Below are 15,402 nucleotides of genomic sequence, written 5' to 3' on the forward strand. Positions count from 1 at the left end.
TTCACCAGGAGACTTTGTAAATATCCCCAATCCAAAGCATCGTATGCATTTTTGATGTCTATTTTCATAATGGCTGCATTTGTATTTTGCTTGGCCATGGAATGGATGCACTCTTGTGTGCAGGCAACAGCATCAAAGATGTTTCGGCCCTTTAAGAAAGCATGCTGGTTGGGGGAGAGAGCAGAAGCCAGAGTCCCTTTGATTCTTTCTGCGATAATCTTTGAAATAATCTTGAAAGTGATATTGCACAGAGATATGGGCCTGAAGTCCAGAAAGGAAATAGGCTCTTCCTTTTAGGGGATAAGCGCGATGTAGGTAGATGAGGTGTATGAATGGATGCTCCCCGAAATCCTGGATGCTTCCACCATGCTGAGCAGGTCCCTTTTGAGCAGATCAAAGAAGTGAATAAAGAAATCTATAGACCATCCATCGGGTCCGGGGGATTTATCTTTTTTAAAAGATTTCATTATCTCAAGTAGCTCCTTCTCTGTTACTGGAGAGAAAAGGGCCTCATTTTTGGCTTGGTCAAACATCTCCGGCACCCGGTCTAAATATCATTAAATGCAATCTCATTATTCCTGCTGTATTGTTTTTTAAAGAAATCCATTGCCAAATTGGAAATTTCCTCCTGAGAGGAAGCTGTGTTGCCCTGTTCATCCTTTATCTTCCATATAAAGTTCCTTGCTCTCCTAGCATTTGCATATTTGTGAAAAAAATTTGTATTTTTATCACCTTTCTCCAACCACAGTGCCCTGCTTTTGAGCCTCCATTTGGCTTCCTCTTGATTCAGCAACCTTTGTTTTTCTTTCTCCAAGATTCTAATACGATTTTTCATCTCAAGGGAACATGAAGTGTAATCTGTGGATGCCAGAAGGATGTCTAGATCCTGTTGAATCATTTGAAGATCTTTTTTATCCTTTTGATGTTTTCGAAATTGCCATTTTTTAATCAGATCCCTTAATTCTTTCAATTTTTCTCTGAAAGAGGAGTAAATAAAAACTTTGTCCCGGTCCTTAATTCTTTTCCACTCCTTCTGAATGAATTCATTAAAGGCTGAATCCAGAAGGAGGCCTCCATCAAACTTAAAAGAATACCCTTTACGGAAGAGATTGTCAGGCCAGACTAAGAGAATCGGAAAATGATCCGATATCAGGATATTTTCCACGGAGAGGCGTGGCATTCCAATTCTGTCAATGATATCAGCACAAATGAACACCCTATCGAGCCTTTTTGCTATATAGGCTTCGCCTACTCTTCCATTTGACCAAGATGGTTTCATAGTCACCGGGATTATATCAATCAATTTTCTGTTGAGCATCTCTTCATTTATGAAGTCCGCCAGGCCATTATTTATCTTTCCTTGACCCCATACTTCATTAGATTTTAATACCACATTCATGTCACCAGCTATAAGGAGATTGTTTATATCAAGCAGATCAGAGGCAAAAAATCTGTTCCAGAAGGCGAAGCGAGATTTGTATGGAGCATAAAGATTTAATATATTTATCGGAAAATCCCATCCCCTGATAGATGCTGATATAATAATCCCTGCATAGCATTTATATGCCTTTGCTCGAACCCGAGAGGGGTCCCACAGAGTAGCCATGCCACCCGACAAACCATTAGCTTCTGTAGCTGCAATGAACCAGTTCGGAAGCATTTTCCAGAAATATGCGATTGAATCTTCCTTATTGTGCATTGTTTCCTGGATTAGGATGATAGCAGCCCTGGAATGGAAAAAAAAATCTTTTAGCGTTATGAATTTGGGATCAACGCCAAGACCCCGAATATTGAAAGAGATGATAGGGATCATTTGGAAGATTCAGCAGCCCAGCTTGCTCTAAGGGGCTGTGGTTCTGAGACTTCAAGGATTGGGATCTCAACCAGTGATAAATTCCTGATGCCTTCATTTGAGACTGTAGTCCTACCACGAAAATGACGGCTTCCTCCTCTGGCTTTTTTCCGAACTGTAATATTTCTTGCCGAGTCTGGACTTATGGAAGGCGAAAGGTTAGGTCCTGGCTTATGAATCGTAAGCGGCTGTGATTCAAGGGATTCATTGTCAAGCAAATGGCCTAAGTTACTATCAAAGAGGTTTACCGGTGAGGATGACGGGGAATTGAGGGGGGTCGGTCCACCATCCTTTTCTTTCCCCTTGAGGATTCGGAGAGTTGAGTTTTCTGGGGAAGATGAGGAGATTGGAATAGGGATCGAGCCAACAGAAAAATTCGCCTCCTTGGGGAGACTTTGAGATGAAACAGGAGCGTAATCTTCCTTTTGCATAGAAGGCGGCGAGGGGATAGGACCAACTTCCTTGGGCTCAATAAAGGGAGACTTTTGAAAATCTGACTGCATACTGGGGAGATGACTGTCATCCGATCCTGGGCATACAGGATCCAGTTTCTGCGTGAGATCCTCCATGTGCTTATGATGGTCTGGCTGGAACTTTTGCTTACCTGGACTATAGAGTTGAAATGAAGATGAAATAGGAGAAGATTGGCTTCCATTTATAAAAGATTTTTTAATATGCCTTCTGTTCCCAAAAAGTTTTGTACTAGGGCAATTTTTAACAAGGTGACCTGTCTTCCTACAGGCAGCGCACCTTAACAGAATACCCCAGAAGTCTAGCCTTTGATTGATGGATTGATTCTTCCAACTGATCTGGATATGATCAGGGTAGCCCCCCCTGAAAGGTCTTTGAATGAGGATCCATGCAATACGTTTGTCTCTTTCACCCAGACACCATGGGTCCACATAGACAAAACGGCCAATAGCATTACCTATCATTTCCAAGGACTCTTTTGACCACAGTTCTAAAGGAAGATTTGGACATTTAACCCAAATCAAATTGTTGACAGGAGTATTTTTCAGAGGGTCAAAACCTATATACCACCTGTACAGAGCTAGAAAGCTTCTCTTATATACCCATGGCCGATTCTGAATTGCCTTTGCATCAGCTGCGGATTGAAAGTTGAAGCAATACCAGTCCTTCATTAGGCTGGATATAACCGGGACGTAACCTATAACTGGTTTCCAAAAACTAGCTAGCCAATTCCTCATGTCACAATCAGACATTTCAGGGAAATGCCATTTCCCAATCAAGGCCAAGTTCTGTAGGCTTTCAATTCTTTGATCTAGTTGAGATATATCTATCCTCAGAGCCCGAGGCGGGAGGGAGGTTTTTACAGGTTTTTGATGATTATTAAATTTTCTGTTCCCTTCCTTTATAGATGGGGCTCCTCTTGAGGAAGATGGTTTTATTACCATCTCGTCCAGCGTGGCAAGGGAGGCATTTGACCAGACATGCTCCGCGTCCTCAGCAGCATTTATCAAATTCAATAAACATCTGATGATAATGTACAAACAGTGAAAATCACAATACAAAATAGTTACCAAATTCTAGCCACCAATATTTCTAAAGTTAAAGTTCCATTAATGCACTGGTTAATATATATCAATCTTTAAATTTTATGCTTATTTAAATCTAACAATTAATATATACTGCCATATTACATTAATAAAATTATAACTTCACAAACATTAATAGCCACAAATTCCAACCTATACTACAATAACCCAGACCAACAATCATAAAAGCTTGGCTGTTTGACATTTGTACTTATCTGATATATGTTATATTTACTTATCTGATATCGGTTATATTGTCTCAATATAATACATTATGCTTTTTCTCTCTGAAAAATTTGCTTGGTTGTTGTCAAATTTGATGGGATTGAATAATAATATGGCAGGGAAGAGAACAATAATAAATTTGCTTAGTTGTTGTCAAATTTGCTGGGATTGAATCATAATATTGCAGGGAAGAGATTTCAGCATTGCGCCTCGGAAAGCTATGATTTTATGACAAACGCATAATTGTAAATTTACGAAACTTTGAAAATGGTGACGGGCTTGAAAGCAATTTTTTACTTTGGTCCTGTGTGAAATGCAGTAGTGGTAAAATTAAACATTAAAGATTAATGTCAGTGAAATAAATGGAAATTGCCCACATATGCAGAGTTCAATTCGAAATATTCGCACTTGAATTTGGTTTCTGAATGGGTTAAAATAATGGAGAGGGTAGCTTCTATTTTTAATGGGAAGGGTGGCTTCTATTTTTAATTAAAAATTAGGCTATAGAGAGTCTGCGGAGTTTGCGGAGCCGGAACAGGATAATAGATCCCAATAGCCTGCGGCCACCTGCCATCCCCGGAGACAGACAACGATCTTTCCTTCTTCGGTTTTATAGGTTGTCCAAGTTAGGAAGGTGGGGAATGTCTTTACCTGATTGGCTAACAGATTTACTTGCCTGCTTATGATAGGGAAGATCTCGTTCTAGACAGGGACACTCGGCAAGGAATAGGAGAGCCTCTGCATGCACCTGCATGCTGCCACGGTGCACTCCCATGCAGGAAGACGTTTTTGGGAGCATAACTTTACCATCTGGGTTTAGGCTATATATTGCCCTCTGATAGTCAATCTGTGGTTTTCGCCTTCCATCTCAGGCCATTAAACGTAGGTTTCTTGCATGACAGGCCTTTGTCTGGTCTCTTCTTTCGAACAAAGGCTCACTGGGTCGCTTGCTTATCAGGCGATAAATGTGTTTCTGGTGTTAGCTTTTGTTTATCGAGGGTGATTTGGAAATTTTCTTTCTGTCGGTTTTCTGGGGGGGCTGATGTGAGATTCTCTTACCATCTCTGTGGTGGTTTAATCTGCTCAATTCCTGTTTCTGGGATCTGAAGGATGTCTGAATATCTCGTGGAAGCGGATGGTCATGCAAACGACGCTCTCTCTCCTGCTCGTTCCGGTGAAGCACGTTTAAGGTCAGTTATTTTCCTGTCACTCCTTATATGTTTTCTCTAGCTGTTAAGGTTTTATGGAAGGAGGTCGATTAATAGTTCATCTTGTAATAGCATTCTGGTTTTTGAGCTAACTGAGCTGAAAGGTCTGGTCCTCATAACATAATGCTGAAATCCTTCATTTCAAAGATTAAGAACTCTATTGTTTTCTATAGCCCGTGCACAGATTTTCGTATCAGAATAGGGAAGTGGTGGTGTGTCTTTCAGCTTGTATGCTGCTGTGTCGACTGTTCTCCAGCATAGGATTTCCTTTCTTCCCGTGAGCGGTTTTTCAGGGATGCCTGAAAACCAGAGAAATTCCGGGCAACACCTTATCTTTCTGGCTACCGGAAAATTTCAAATTCCTTAGGTCCTTACAAGCGTTAATTGTTTCTGTATCTACCCTTGTCTCTCCAAATCTCTCCAATAGCCGGCAAAGTACATATGTAATTTGTCTCGGGGCAGGGATTTAAGCTATATCATATTAGCTAGCTGTTTCTTCCATATCTCGTCGACCTCCGCCTCCCATTTCCATCTCTGGAGTCTTCTTTCGTACCAACCCCGCATCCTCTCCCATCTTGGACCTTTAAATTCTCTCCTGTCTGACTCGACCTTTGTCAGAACCTGATCCTACGGTTCTGATCTCCCAGATTTTTCTAATAGCATTAACACACTCTGAGGCCTTACCTCATTTAGTGTCTGACATCAGATCAGTAATTTCCTTATGGCCTTCCCTCCAGCTCTTTTATATTTTGGGGATTTTCTGAGATACGGAGAGAATGTTCTAGGTTTGTCGTACAAATTGGTAGGATCCTGGCTTTAATATACGCCCTCTCTCATTAAAAGTAATGGACGACTCGGACTCCTCCGCCACGCGGGTGCTTGTACAAGCTGCCATGCAAGCAGAGGAGGAACGGAATAAACATCCGTCCTTATCCGGCTGGCAGGCCATGGTGGAGCACATGATTGTTAAGCCAGCTCATAGAGGACCTCATAAACCAAAAGGAGACTCCCTTGTCAAGAACCTTTCTTCCTTCTTTAACAAGGCTAAAAACCCTGTCAAGACTGATCCTCCTCCGAAGGCCATATGTGTGGACGGTGCTACCCTCACAGAGAGAATTGATAGCCTGAAGAATTTGTCGCTGGTGGGGAAATGGCAATTTCCCGAGATGGATGATCAGGTTATGCGCAAATGGTTAACGGACAAATGGGCTCCCCTGATCGGCTATACCCCAATCATCTCCCGCCTGATGAAGGAATGGTATTCCTTCCACTTTCTGAAAGTCTTTGACGTAGATATTATTCTAAAAAATCCTTGGGTATATGGAAGAAGTTTCTTAGCGCTCTCGCGCTGGTACATGGGTTTTGATCCATTAAAGAACACCCCTTCAAACTCCCTAATTTCGGTAAAGCTACCAAATTTGCCTTTGGAGTTATGGTCGGAAGAATCTCTTGCTAAGATAGGAAACTCGATAGGCAAATTCGTCTACGTCGATCCCTGGTGCAGGGGAGAGAAAGACAAAAGAATTGCTTGGGTCCTTATTGAAAAGCCATATAAAGGTGCTTATCCAGATCACTTAGAGATTATATGGGGCAACAACAAAATTCAGCAAAGGTTGGACTTTTGGGGTATCCCATTTAGATGCTCCTTTTGTCATAAGACGGGCCATTTGATCAGGAATTGCAACCTTCAATCCTCACGTAAGGTAAGGAAATCAATTATCAGGCGGGTAAGACGATATGAATCTAAGTCTTCCCAGGAAACGGACATCCCGGTCACTGGTAAGCAGACGCATACATCCTTACCGGTTCATGAGTTTACTCAACCAATAGACCCATCTGCTCAGCTGGACCTTCATTGCTCCTACAGAGACTCTCAAACCAGACTAGACTCAATTTCATCGCCACCATTACATTCTTATATTCCTGAACCTCGGGTGGACCCACCCGTGCCACTCCCGCCTAATATGAACAAAAACGACTTTGTTGTCGGGTCCCTACCTATTCAGATTTCATCTTCTACTCCATCTCCTGTCAATCTCTGTCATGCTGATTCGAAGGGTAAAGAACCCATCTGGTCACAGGAAAAAGATCTGCGTCTTTCTCCTTCCTCGGGACACGCTTCCCCTGAGTCTCTGGCAAATAATTTTGATAGTGATATTGATTGCCTCCTCAATCGAGCCTCATTGGAACTTGAACCGCTTACTATTCACAAACCGTCTAGCCCGTCCTTCCCTACCATCAGTCCTCAATCCGCAAAAAATATCACTGTTAGAAAGAAAACAATGGGAAGCACCCGTCACTTCAGAGGGAGAACTGTTGCTACAGAGCATGATGTTAGGAATTTATCTCTACTGGAAGTCCCTATTTTGGATTCACCTGAGTTTCGGCCCCTTAGAGCATGCGAGGCTGGCGAATCATCAAAATGACATTCCTTGTCTCGATGAACATCAGGGGTCTAGGCGCAGCCGCCAAATTTAATGTGCTCAAAGATGTTTTCTATGCAGCCCATCCGAAGATCATATTCATTCAGGAGACCATGCATCCTAGCCTTGCATCCATAATATACTTTAGAAAAATGTTCCCTAAATGGCATATGGTGGCAACTGAAGCAACCGGTCAATCGGGTGGCCTTGTAGTTCTTTGGGATCCTACATGGATCATGGCAAAGGCATATAAATGCTGTGCTGGAATCTTAATTCATGCTTCAATCAGGGGACAATCTGAGCCCCTCAATCTGCTGAACATCTATGCTCCATATAAGAATAGGCTGCCCTTTTGGGAAAAGCTTTTTGAATCTCACATACTTGAGATAGAATCGTTGCTATTAGCTGGCGATTTTAACTTCACTCTAAATGCTGACGAGTGCTGGGGGAATTGCAAGAAATTTGATTATATGTCAGAAAGAATAAAGAAGGAACTTCTCAACAGGGATCTGACGGATGTTGCTCCAGAAAGATTAATGCCGACTTGGGATAACTGTCGGACCGGGCAAGCATATGTTGCTAAGAGAATTGACAGGGTTATTATTCATGCCAGCATCATTGGTATTCTGGGCATGCCTTCGTTATCAATTGGGAAAGAGCACACATCCGATCATAGGCCCATTTTTTTATCCTGGCAAGGGAATATTCACAGAGTTGGATACTCCTTTAAATTTAACAGAACTCTCTTGGAGGATCAATCCTATAATGTGCTCATATCAGAAAACTGGAAGCATTTACAGGAGTCTGAAATGGCTCCTTTTATGCCATTCCGTGAAAAGCTAAAAAGGCTGAGAGTGGTCTCCAAAGAATGGCAAAAAAACAAGAAGAAGCGGGATAATGAGGAACTGAATAACATCCGGAAGGAATTGGATTCCCTTTGGGAGTTACATGACCCCAATTCCCTTACTTTTGAAATGAAAAATACAATCAGAGAGTTGGAAAAAAGAAAAAACAAGATCCTCCTAAGAGAGGAGGAAACATGGCGCCTCAAGAGCAGAGAAATATGGATAAAAGCTGGAGACAGGAACTCAAAATTCTTCCACAAATTCGCTAGTGCAAGAAGGGAGAAAAATTCTATCTGGAGTATTAGAGATGAACAGGGGAACATTCTCCTAGCACAGGATCATATTTCGTCAGAGGCAGTACGATATTTCCAAGCACAATATAGAAGGAGGGAGGTTGTTTTCCAGGATGCCCTTTGGGGTGTTGAGCATGTGCCTAAAATGTTCAACGAAGAGGCAAATGAAGATTTCTTTAAACCCATCTCTGAGGAAGAACTTCTTAAGGCCATGAAATCCTTCAAAAAGGATAAAAGCCCGGGGCCTGATGGCTGGCCAATAGAATTTTTTCTACATTTCTTCGACCTCTTTAAGAGGGATTTGCTGAGTATGGTAGATGCATCCCGCATGGCAGGAAACATTCATTCAGCCACTACCTCAACTTTCATTGCGCTTATCCCAAAGAAGCATAGGACTGAATCCTTTCAGGATTTTCGGCCAATCTCTTTATGTAACATCATGCTTAAAATCATATAAAAAATTGTTGCAGAGAGAATGAAGCCCTTTCTGAATGCCTTCATCACCAAAGACCAGCATGCTTTTTTAAAGGACAGATTCATCCTGGATGCGGTCACCATGACACAAGAAATCCTTTTTAAAATGATATCAAAGAATATGGAAGCGGCAATCCTTAAGATAGACTTACAGAAAGCTTATGATTGTGTTGACTGGGGTTTTTTGAGAATTATGCTGGCAAAGATTGGACTTAAGGCACAAGGTGTCAATTGGGTCATGTCTTTTGTGGAGAATGTAAAATATTCAGTAATTGTGAATGGAATTCCCTCGGTCTTTTTTCAGGCTGAGCCGGGCCTTCGGTAGGGATGTCCCCTTTCCCCTCTCCTCTTCATTCTGGTGATGAACACTCTTAGTCTTCAGATTAACAAAGTTGTTGCCAACAAAAGATGTCTTCCGGTCAAGATCTGTAAGAACATTTCCATCTCACATAATCTTTTTGTTGATGATGTCCTTATATTTGCAATGCTCTGTCGGGCCTCCTGGGCTTGCATAAATGACATTCTCACTAGATTCCAGAAGGCTACGGGCCTGTTTGTAAATAAGGAAAAATCCTTCTTGTATCACAACGATGTCGGGCTGGATATCGTTCAGTGGATCTCAGACCTGATGGGTATATCAACACTCTCATTACATCAGGGTTTTAAATACCTGGGTTTCTCTTTAAAGGCAAAAGGATATTCTACTAGGGACTGGCAATGGTTGCTGGAAAGGTTCTACAAGAAGATTGCACTATGGGAATATAAATTCCTCTCACTTGCGGGCAGGCTCACACTAGCACAATCTGTCCTTTGTCAACTTCCAGTCTACTGGGCTCATATTTTCTACCTTCCTAGCAAAATCATCAAGCAGATGAACAGGTTGATTGCAAATTTTCTGTGGAGAGGAAAAGCATATCAATGTAAATTTCATCTTGTAAAGATGGCATCCATTTCTGTTCCAAAACGTATGGGTGGATGGGGCCTCATACACCTCCGTACTTTTGGTAACGCTCTTCTCTGCAAGTCTTTGTATAGAGGAATTTTTGGGAACGGTCCGTGGAGTAGTCTTGTAAAGATCAAATATCTGAGGGATAAGCCTGTTGAATACTGGTACAGGAAACAGATCCTTGGTACCAAACATGGCTCCATGATCTGGAACAGCCTGCAGAAAATCCATCCTTTCTTCCTTGGGAATTTCTGCTGGACTTTATATTCAGGATCACATACTTTTATTGCATTTGATCGTATCTTCTCTGGCCGTGGGTTCACATTTCCTCCTTCACTGCTATATGATTTTCATAGATTGGGGATCTTTACATGGGATAAATTAATCAAAGAGTGGTCCGGTGCTTCTCCGATTTGGAAGGACGGGGAGGAGCTTCATCTGCCTCGTCAGTCGACTCTTCTATGGGTAAGGGTAAAAGCGAGTCTTGACGGTTTGGCAATCACCCACTCGGGTACAAGGGAAAATCTCATATGGTCAATTCATAAACCTGTGTGCGTCAAGAACATATACATGGAAATGATCTCTGTTGCTGCCGGAATCCCTCTTCCTCTATTTCCTCTCTGTTTTTGGAAAGCGCAATGTTTGATGAAGATGATCACCTTCTCATGGTTGCTTTTTCGGAACAAAAATCTTTCATGGGAGAATCTGCAGAGGAAAAATTGGCAGGGGCCAAGTCGATGCTCCATGTGTCGAAATGCTTTGGAAACAAATATGCATATGTTCTTTCAATGCTCGACTTCCATCACAATCTGGTATGAATTATCAACATATTTTGTTTTTCCTCTCATCTCTTTTTCTTCTGTACAGGAAGGCTTTCTCTGGTGGAGCAGACAATCCCTCTCTTGGAGATCGCTGTTCATTATCACTTGCTGGCACCTGTGGAATTGGCGGAATGCGCATATCTTCCAAGATTCTAAGGAGCCTCTCCAGGCTATTCTACAGCGTATTCTGGCTTGCCATGACTCCTACCGTTAACATCTTCTGCTAAAATATGTGATCCCATTAGTTTTGCTGTGGGTGGTGAACCTGAAGTGGTTTTGTCTTCGGAGTGTCTTCAGAGGTCACTCTTTCATCTGTTTCTGTTTCCTTTTCATAACGCAGGATGTAGAAATCGTTTTTCCCTTTTTGTTTTTGGATGGGATCACCTTTTCGAACAACCACTGTCTCTGTTATTTGTCACTGTTCCTTCATATGTTTCTTCTTTTATCAAGGTTCTTTTGTAAATGTTGATAGGTATTATCTGCTATCATGGTTTAGTCCTGCATCATTATATAGAGGCCTGGGCATCTATGACAATCAGTCTCTTCTGAATATGTATATTTTGACCTTTATATCCACTTAATATAAAGCCATGATGTTTTTTTCTCTGAAAAAAAAATGAAAAGCGTAGCTTCTATTTTTAATTGAAATTAGGTTATAATTATTTAAGATTAACTATTTTTTTTAATAATTTTTTCCGTTAATTTTGTTAAAAAATAATTTTTAAATTTTTAAAAAATATTAGATTTATTTATATATTTAAAAATATATAATAATTTTGTCTCAAAATTTATCTATAAATTTATAATATGGCAAAATATCTATTAGTTAAAATGTATTTAAAATGGATTGATAAATAATATGCAACTAAATTTTAATTATCTAAAAATTACTTATCAAATAATGAAAAAATAAAAATAAAAGTTAATTTTTTATTTTTTTTTGCTGAAACAAGAGTCAGACCTTTTTTTTCATTAAACAGAAGATAAATTACATAAAATACAACAGTTCACGAGGAACTCTCGAACAAGAAAAGGCTATATACTTGCTGCCAAGGGAAAAAACTCCCAACCCTACAAACAAAACCTCAAAACTCTCAAAAGGCCGACCATGCTGAGGTCATATAGTAAAGGACGTGTGAAAATCATTGATTCCCACAAATAAACGAAGCTAGCATGGAATAAATTCCTCATCCGGACTTGCCTCCTTGATCTCGACCGTCCAATCTCCGTGCTCGATCCAAAGGCAGTGGATAATTTCGTAGCACTTAGAAGCACGACGCTGATCCAAATCAGATCCATAAATGACTGTCATAGAACCATGACTATATCAGGACGAAACAAATCTTGAATGAAATCCAAAACATCAACCGAAAACACCCTAAACCGGTGGCCATGGCAGCTGACGTGGAACGACGAGGACCTTGGTCAAAGCGCGCTGACCGAGGCCCATGGAGACTGTGCAGGAGGTCGATGTAACCCATGGGAGCCCTGAAATGGAAAAAGGAGTTGATTTTCGATGCGCTGGGCAAACAGAGTTGAAATGGTAGAGCCTTAAGCACTCGGTCACGTTGGGAGCCAGAGGACCGTGGGCGGAGAAACGAAAAACACCATCGTACGAAGGTGGGACCCACGACCTGGAAATCGGTGGTTTGATCGGGGTGCCCTTGAACAGTAAGAGGTTTTGGAGAAAGCGGAGCGATCACACTCAGCGATCGACACGTGGCAGCGGAGGTGAGAGAAAAACTGCTGTGATCATGCATTATCGGTCGAGCAAGTTAACCGCGCTCGACATGCGTATGACATTGGATCTGGAGGAGCCCAGATTGGACGGCTGAGATTGCGCCCGATAGACAGAAGCGGAATCGACAAGGAATTAAGCCACGATTTAAGGGGATTTGGAATCCGTTGACCGCCACGACGGAAAAAGAATGTATCCATGGCATAATGTAAGAAATGAATTGACGAGCGGGCTGGCACTGTTCTAATGAGGACACGTGGCTACTTCCTGAGCACTCATGCTGACGCCGAACAGGGAACTCCAAGCACACAGGCGGAAGGAGAATTGACGTAGGCAGGAGAGAAACTGAACAGGCATGGAGACCGAATGGCTAAAGCCATGAACATAGACAGTTGAACGGATATAGAGAGAGAGCGAAGAGTCCGAGTGACCAAGAGAGACAGTGAATAGTGAACCCTGAGAGGGGGACTGAGCACAGAGAATAGTAAAGCCAAGCAGAGGAGACAAAGGGCTGAGCTAACCACTGGCAGCATCGAGCACCAGAGAGCATGAAGAATCAAGCCTTCCCATAGAGGAATCTATCCAGATTGAGCATCATAGTTGGCTCTTTCCACTGTAGACCAAGAGTCACAAAGCTGGTAGGAAGAACAAGAGTCTGTGTACTCCGAGTGGCTTGGGGAATCCAAGAACCACCTTGCCAAGAAAAATCTACTTTAGTAGAACTCGCATTGAGTCCCTGCATTGTAATTTCTCTACTGAAAGACACAATAAAACAAGGCCACCACTGAAGCTGGACCAGAGACGTAGCCCTAGAGAATAGGGTGAACTCCTTATTAAAAATTGCTTTTCTTTGTATTGCTTACTATATTTCTCTATTGTCTTTCCATTTATTTTCTGTGTATTGGCAATCTGATCAATCCGTTGCTTCAATAACACAGAACAAACACACGAGCACATGGGTCTGTAATACCTTTTGTTTAATAAATCTTCAACTGAGGTCACTCATCGGGTGATTTTCAGATCAAGTGGTATCAGAGCTCTAGGCTGTAAGGTTGGACAAGCTTGTGTTGGTTTAGCTGTGGATGCTCACTAGGTCAAAGCTCAAATTAGGAGAAGGATAGTTGGTGGAAACTAATCCTGAAATTGGGAGAGTATATTCTCGAAAGACAATGTCAGAAGAAGGTTCTATAGGGCCAGACCCTCAATTCATAGAAAGTTTCCTAGCTATAAAGTCTATGGTAGAAGAAATGTATAGGGTCTTTAGAAACCATAAGGGTAAAGATTCATCAGGCTCTAAGCAAGACGAAGAAGAAGATGAATCTCATTCCCATGACCACTCCAAAGGAAAGGGGAAAGAATAAATCTTTCCTACACCTCCTAGTAGCCCTGTTCATAATAAGAACGCATCTTTGATTAAGTTAGATGTTAAATTTGATTTGCCTATATATGATGGTGAGCTAAATGATGAAAAGTTGGACAATTGGATTAGACAAATTGATGTGTATTGCAGAGTACAAAATATAGACTCAGACAAGAGGAAGATTCAGCTGGCAAGCCTTCACCTATGGGGCACTGCCTTGGTTTGGTGGGAAGGTAGAACCCAAGCTGATATGAGGAAGCATGGTAAGACCATCTCTATCTGGAGTGAATTTTTTACTGCAATCAAAAAGAAGTTCTATCCATTGGCCTACATGCAACAAGTCATGATGTGTTGGCAAACTCTTTGGCAGTTGAAAGGGTAAAGTCTACAAGGGTATACTCAAGAGTTTCGAAAGATAACATTGATGTTGGGTATCTCATTTGACTCACCAGAAACTCTTTTGAAGTACATTGGTGGTCTACACAGCTACATGAGGCATACCATCCTCATGTTTAATCCCACTAGTATAGATGAGGTATCTATACAAGCTACTCATCTAGAAGCTAGAGGAAAGAATGGAAATCCAGAAGTTGGGGGACCATCCCAACCCACTGTAAGCAAGAGCAAGGAGAAAAGAAAGCAGAAGTGGAAAGTGAGGAAGGCTAACACTGCATATAAAGGCAAAGTCTCATGCACCCACTGTAAAAAGGAGGGGCATGATGATGAGCACTGTTGGATTTTGCATCCAGAGCTGAGACCTAAGAAGTCCGAGGGAAGGAAGTAGAAGATTGCTGCAGCTATTCAGAAAGATTTGTGGTCAGACTCAGTAGATGAAACAATCATTGTAGCCACAGGTATAAAAGGTAAGAATTCTGAAGCATCTACTAGTAATTCTGCTCAATCTATTGTTGATGAAGAACATGAGAGAAAAAGGCATGAGGTTTTCCATATTCGAGTTGTTTCCAAAAATCAAAAGATTGATACATTGTTTGATAGTGGCTCACAAGTAAATTTGATTTCTAAAGCAATTGTAAAGAAATTAGGATTACCAACTACACCTCATAAGAAGCCATACCCATTGGAATGGTTGAATGATAAAGCACAACTACAAGTGACTAGACAGTGCAAACTCAAGTTTTCTTTTGGGTCAGCATTTGTAGATGAGGTTGAGTTAGATATAATTCCTTTGGATATATGTGGAATTGTTTTAGGAAGTCCTTACTTATATGATAGAAAGGCTATTTTCTATAGAGCTGAGAACAAGTATCTACTTGTTAAAGATGGAATCGAATACTTTGTAAGAGCTCATAAGCTCAAGAATAATTATACTCTCATAAACTCAGGACAGATGAAAAGAATCATATATTCATGCAAACAGTTCTTACTAATGGTTGTAAAGGAAAACAAAAATGATAAAACCAATGTATTTTAAGGCTGTAATTATGATCAGCAAGCTGATATAGAAAAGATTGTTTCAGAGTATGACGTCTTGTTTCAAGAACCTCAAGGTCTGCCACCCAAAAAGGGAATAGTACATGATATTATTTTGCAGCAAGATCTTCCTTTGCCTAACATTGGGATGTACAGGTTATCTACTTTAGAGAATGCTAAAATCAAGAAGCTTGTGCAGGAGTTGCTCGAGAAAGGGTTCATAAGGCCTA

At 41.2% G+C, this 15,402-nt stretch overlaps 1 protein-coding gene across 1 annotated transcript; it reads right to left on the reverse strand.

Moving 5' to 3' along the window:
• Nucleotides 1–547: 547 nt before the first annotated feature.
• On the reverse strand, nucleotides 548–1,699 carry LOC149266274 (uncharacterized). The gene has a single exon (XM_089407691.1). It carries the CDS (start codon nucleotides 1,697–1,699, stop codon nucleotides 548–550), a length of 1,152 nt encoding a protein of 383 aa, XP_089263817.1.
• Between the last annotated feature and the right edge of the window lie 13,703 nt (nucleotides 1,700–15,402).

The sequence above is a fragment of the Pinus tabuliformis genome, chromosome 6, assembly GCF_031772625.1.
Source record: "Pinus tabuliformis cultivar Carrire ecotype Pingquan chromosome 6, CPIR1, whole genome shotgun sequence".
NCBI classification, from domain to species: Eukaryota; Viridiplantae; Streptophyta; class Pinopsida; order Pinales; family Pinaceae; genus Pinus; species Pinus tabuliformis.

Excerpts from the sequence above, each read along its gene's own strand:
- LOC149266274 (XM_089407691.1), bottom strand. The coding sequence starts at position 1,699 with ATGCACAATAAGGAAGATTCAATCGCATATTTCTGGAAAATGCTTCCG.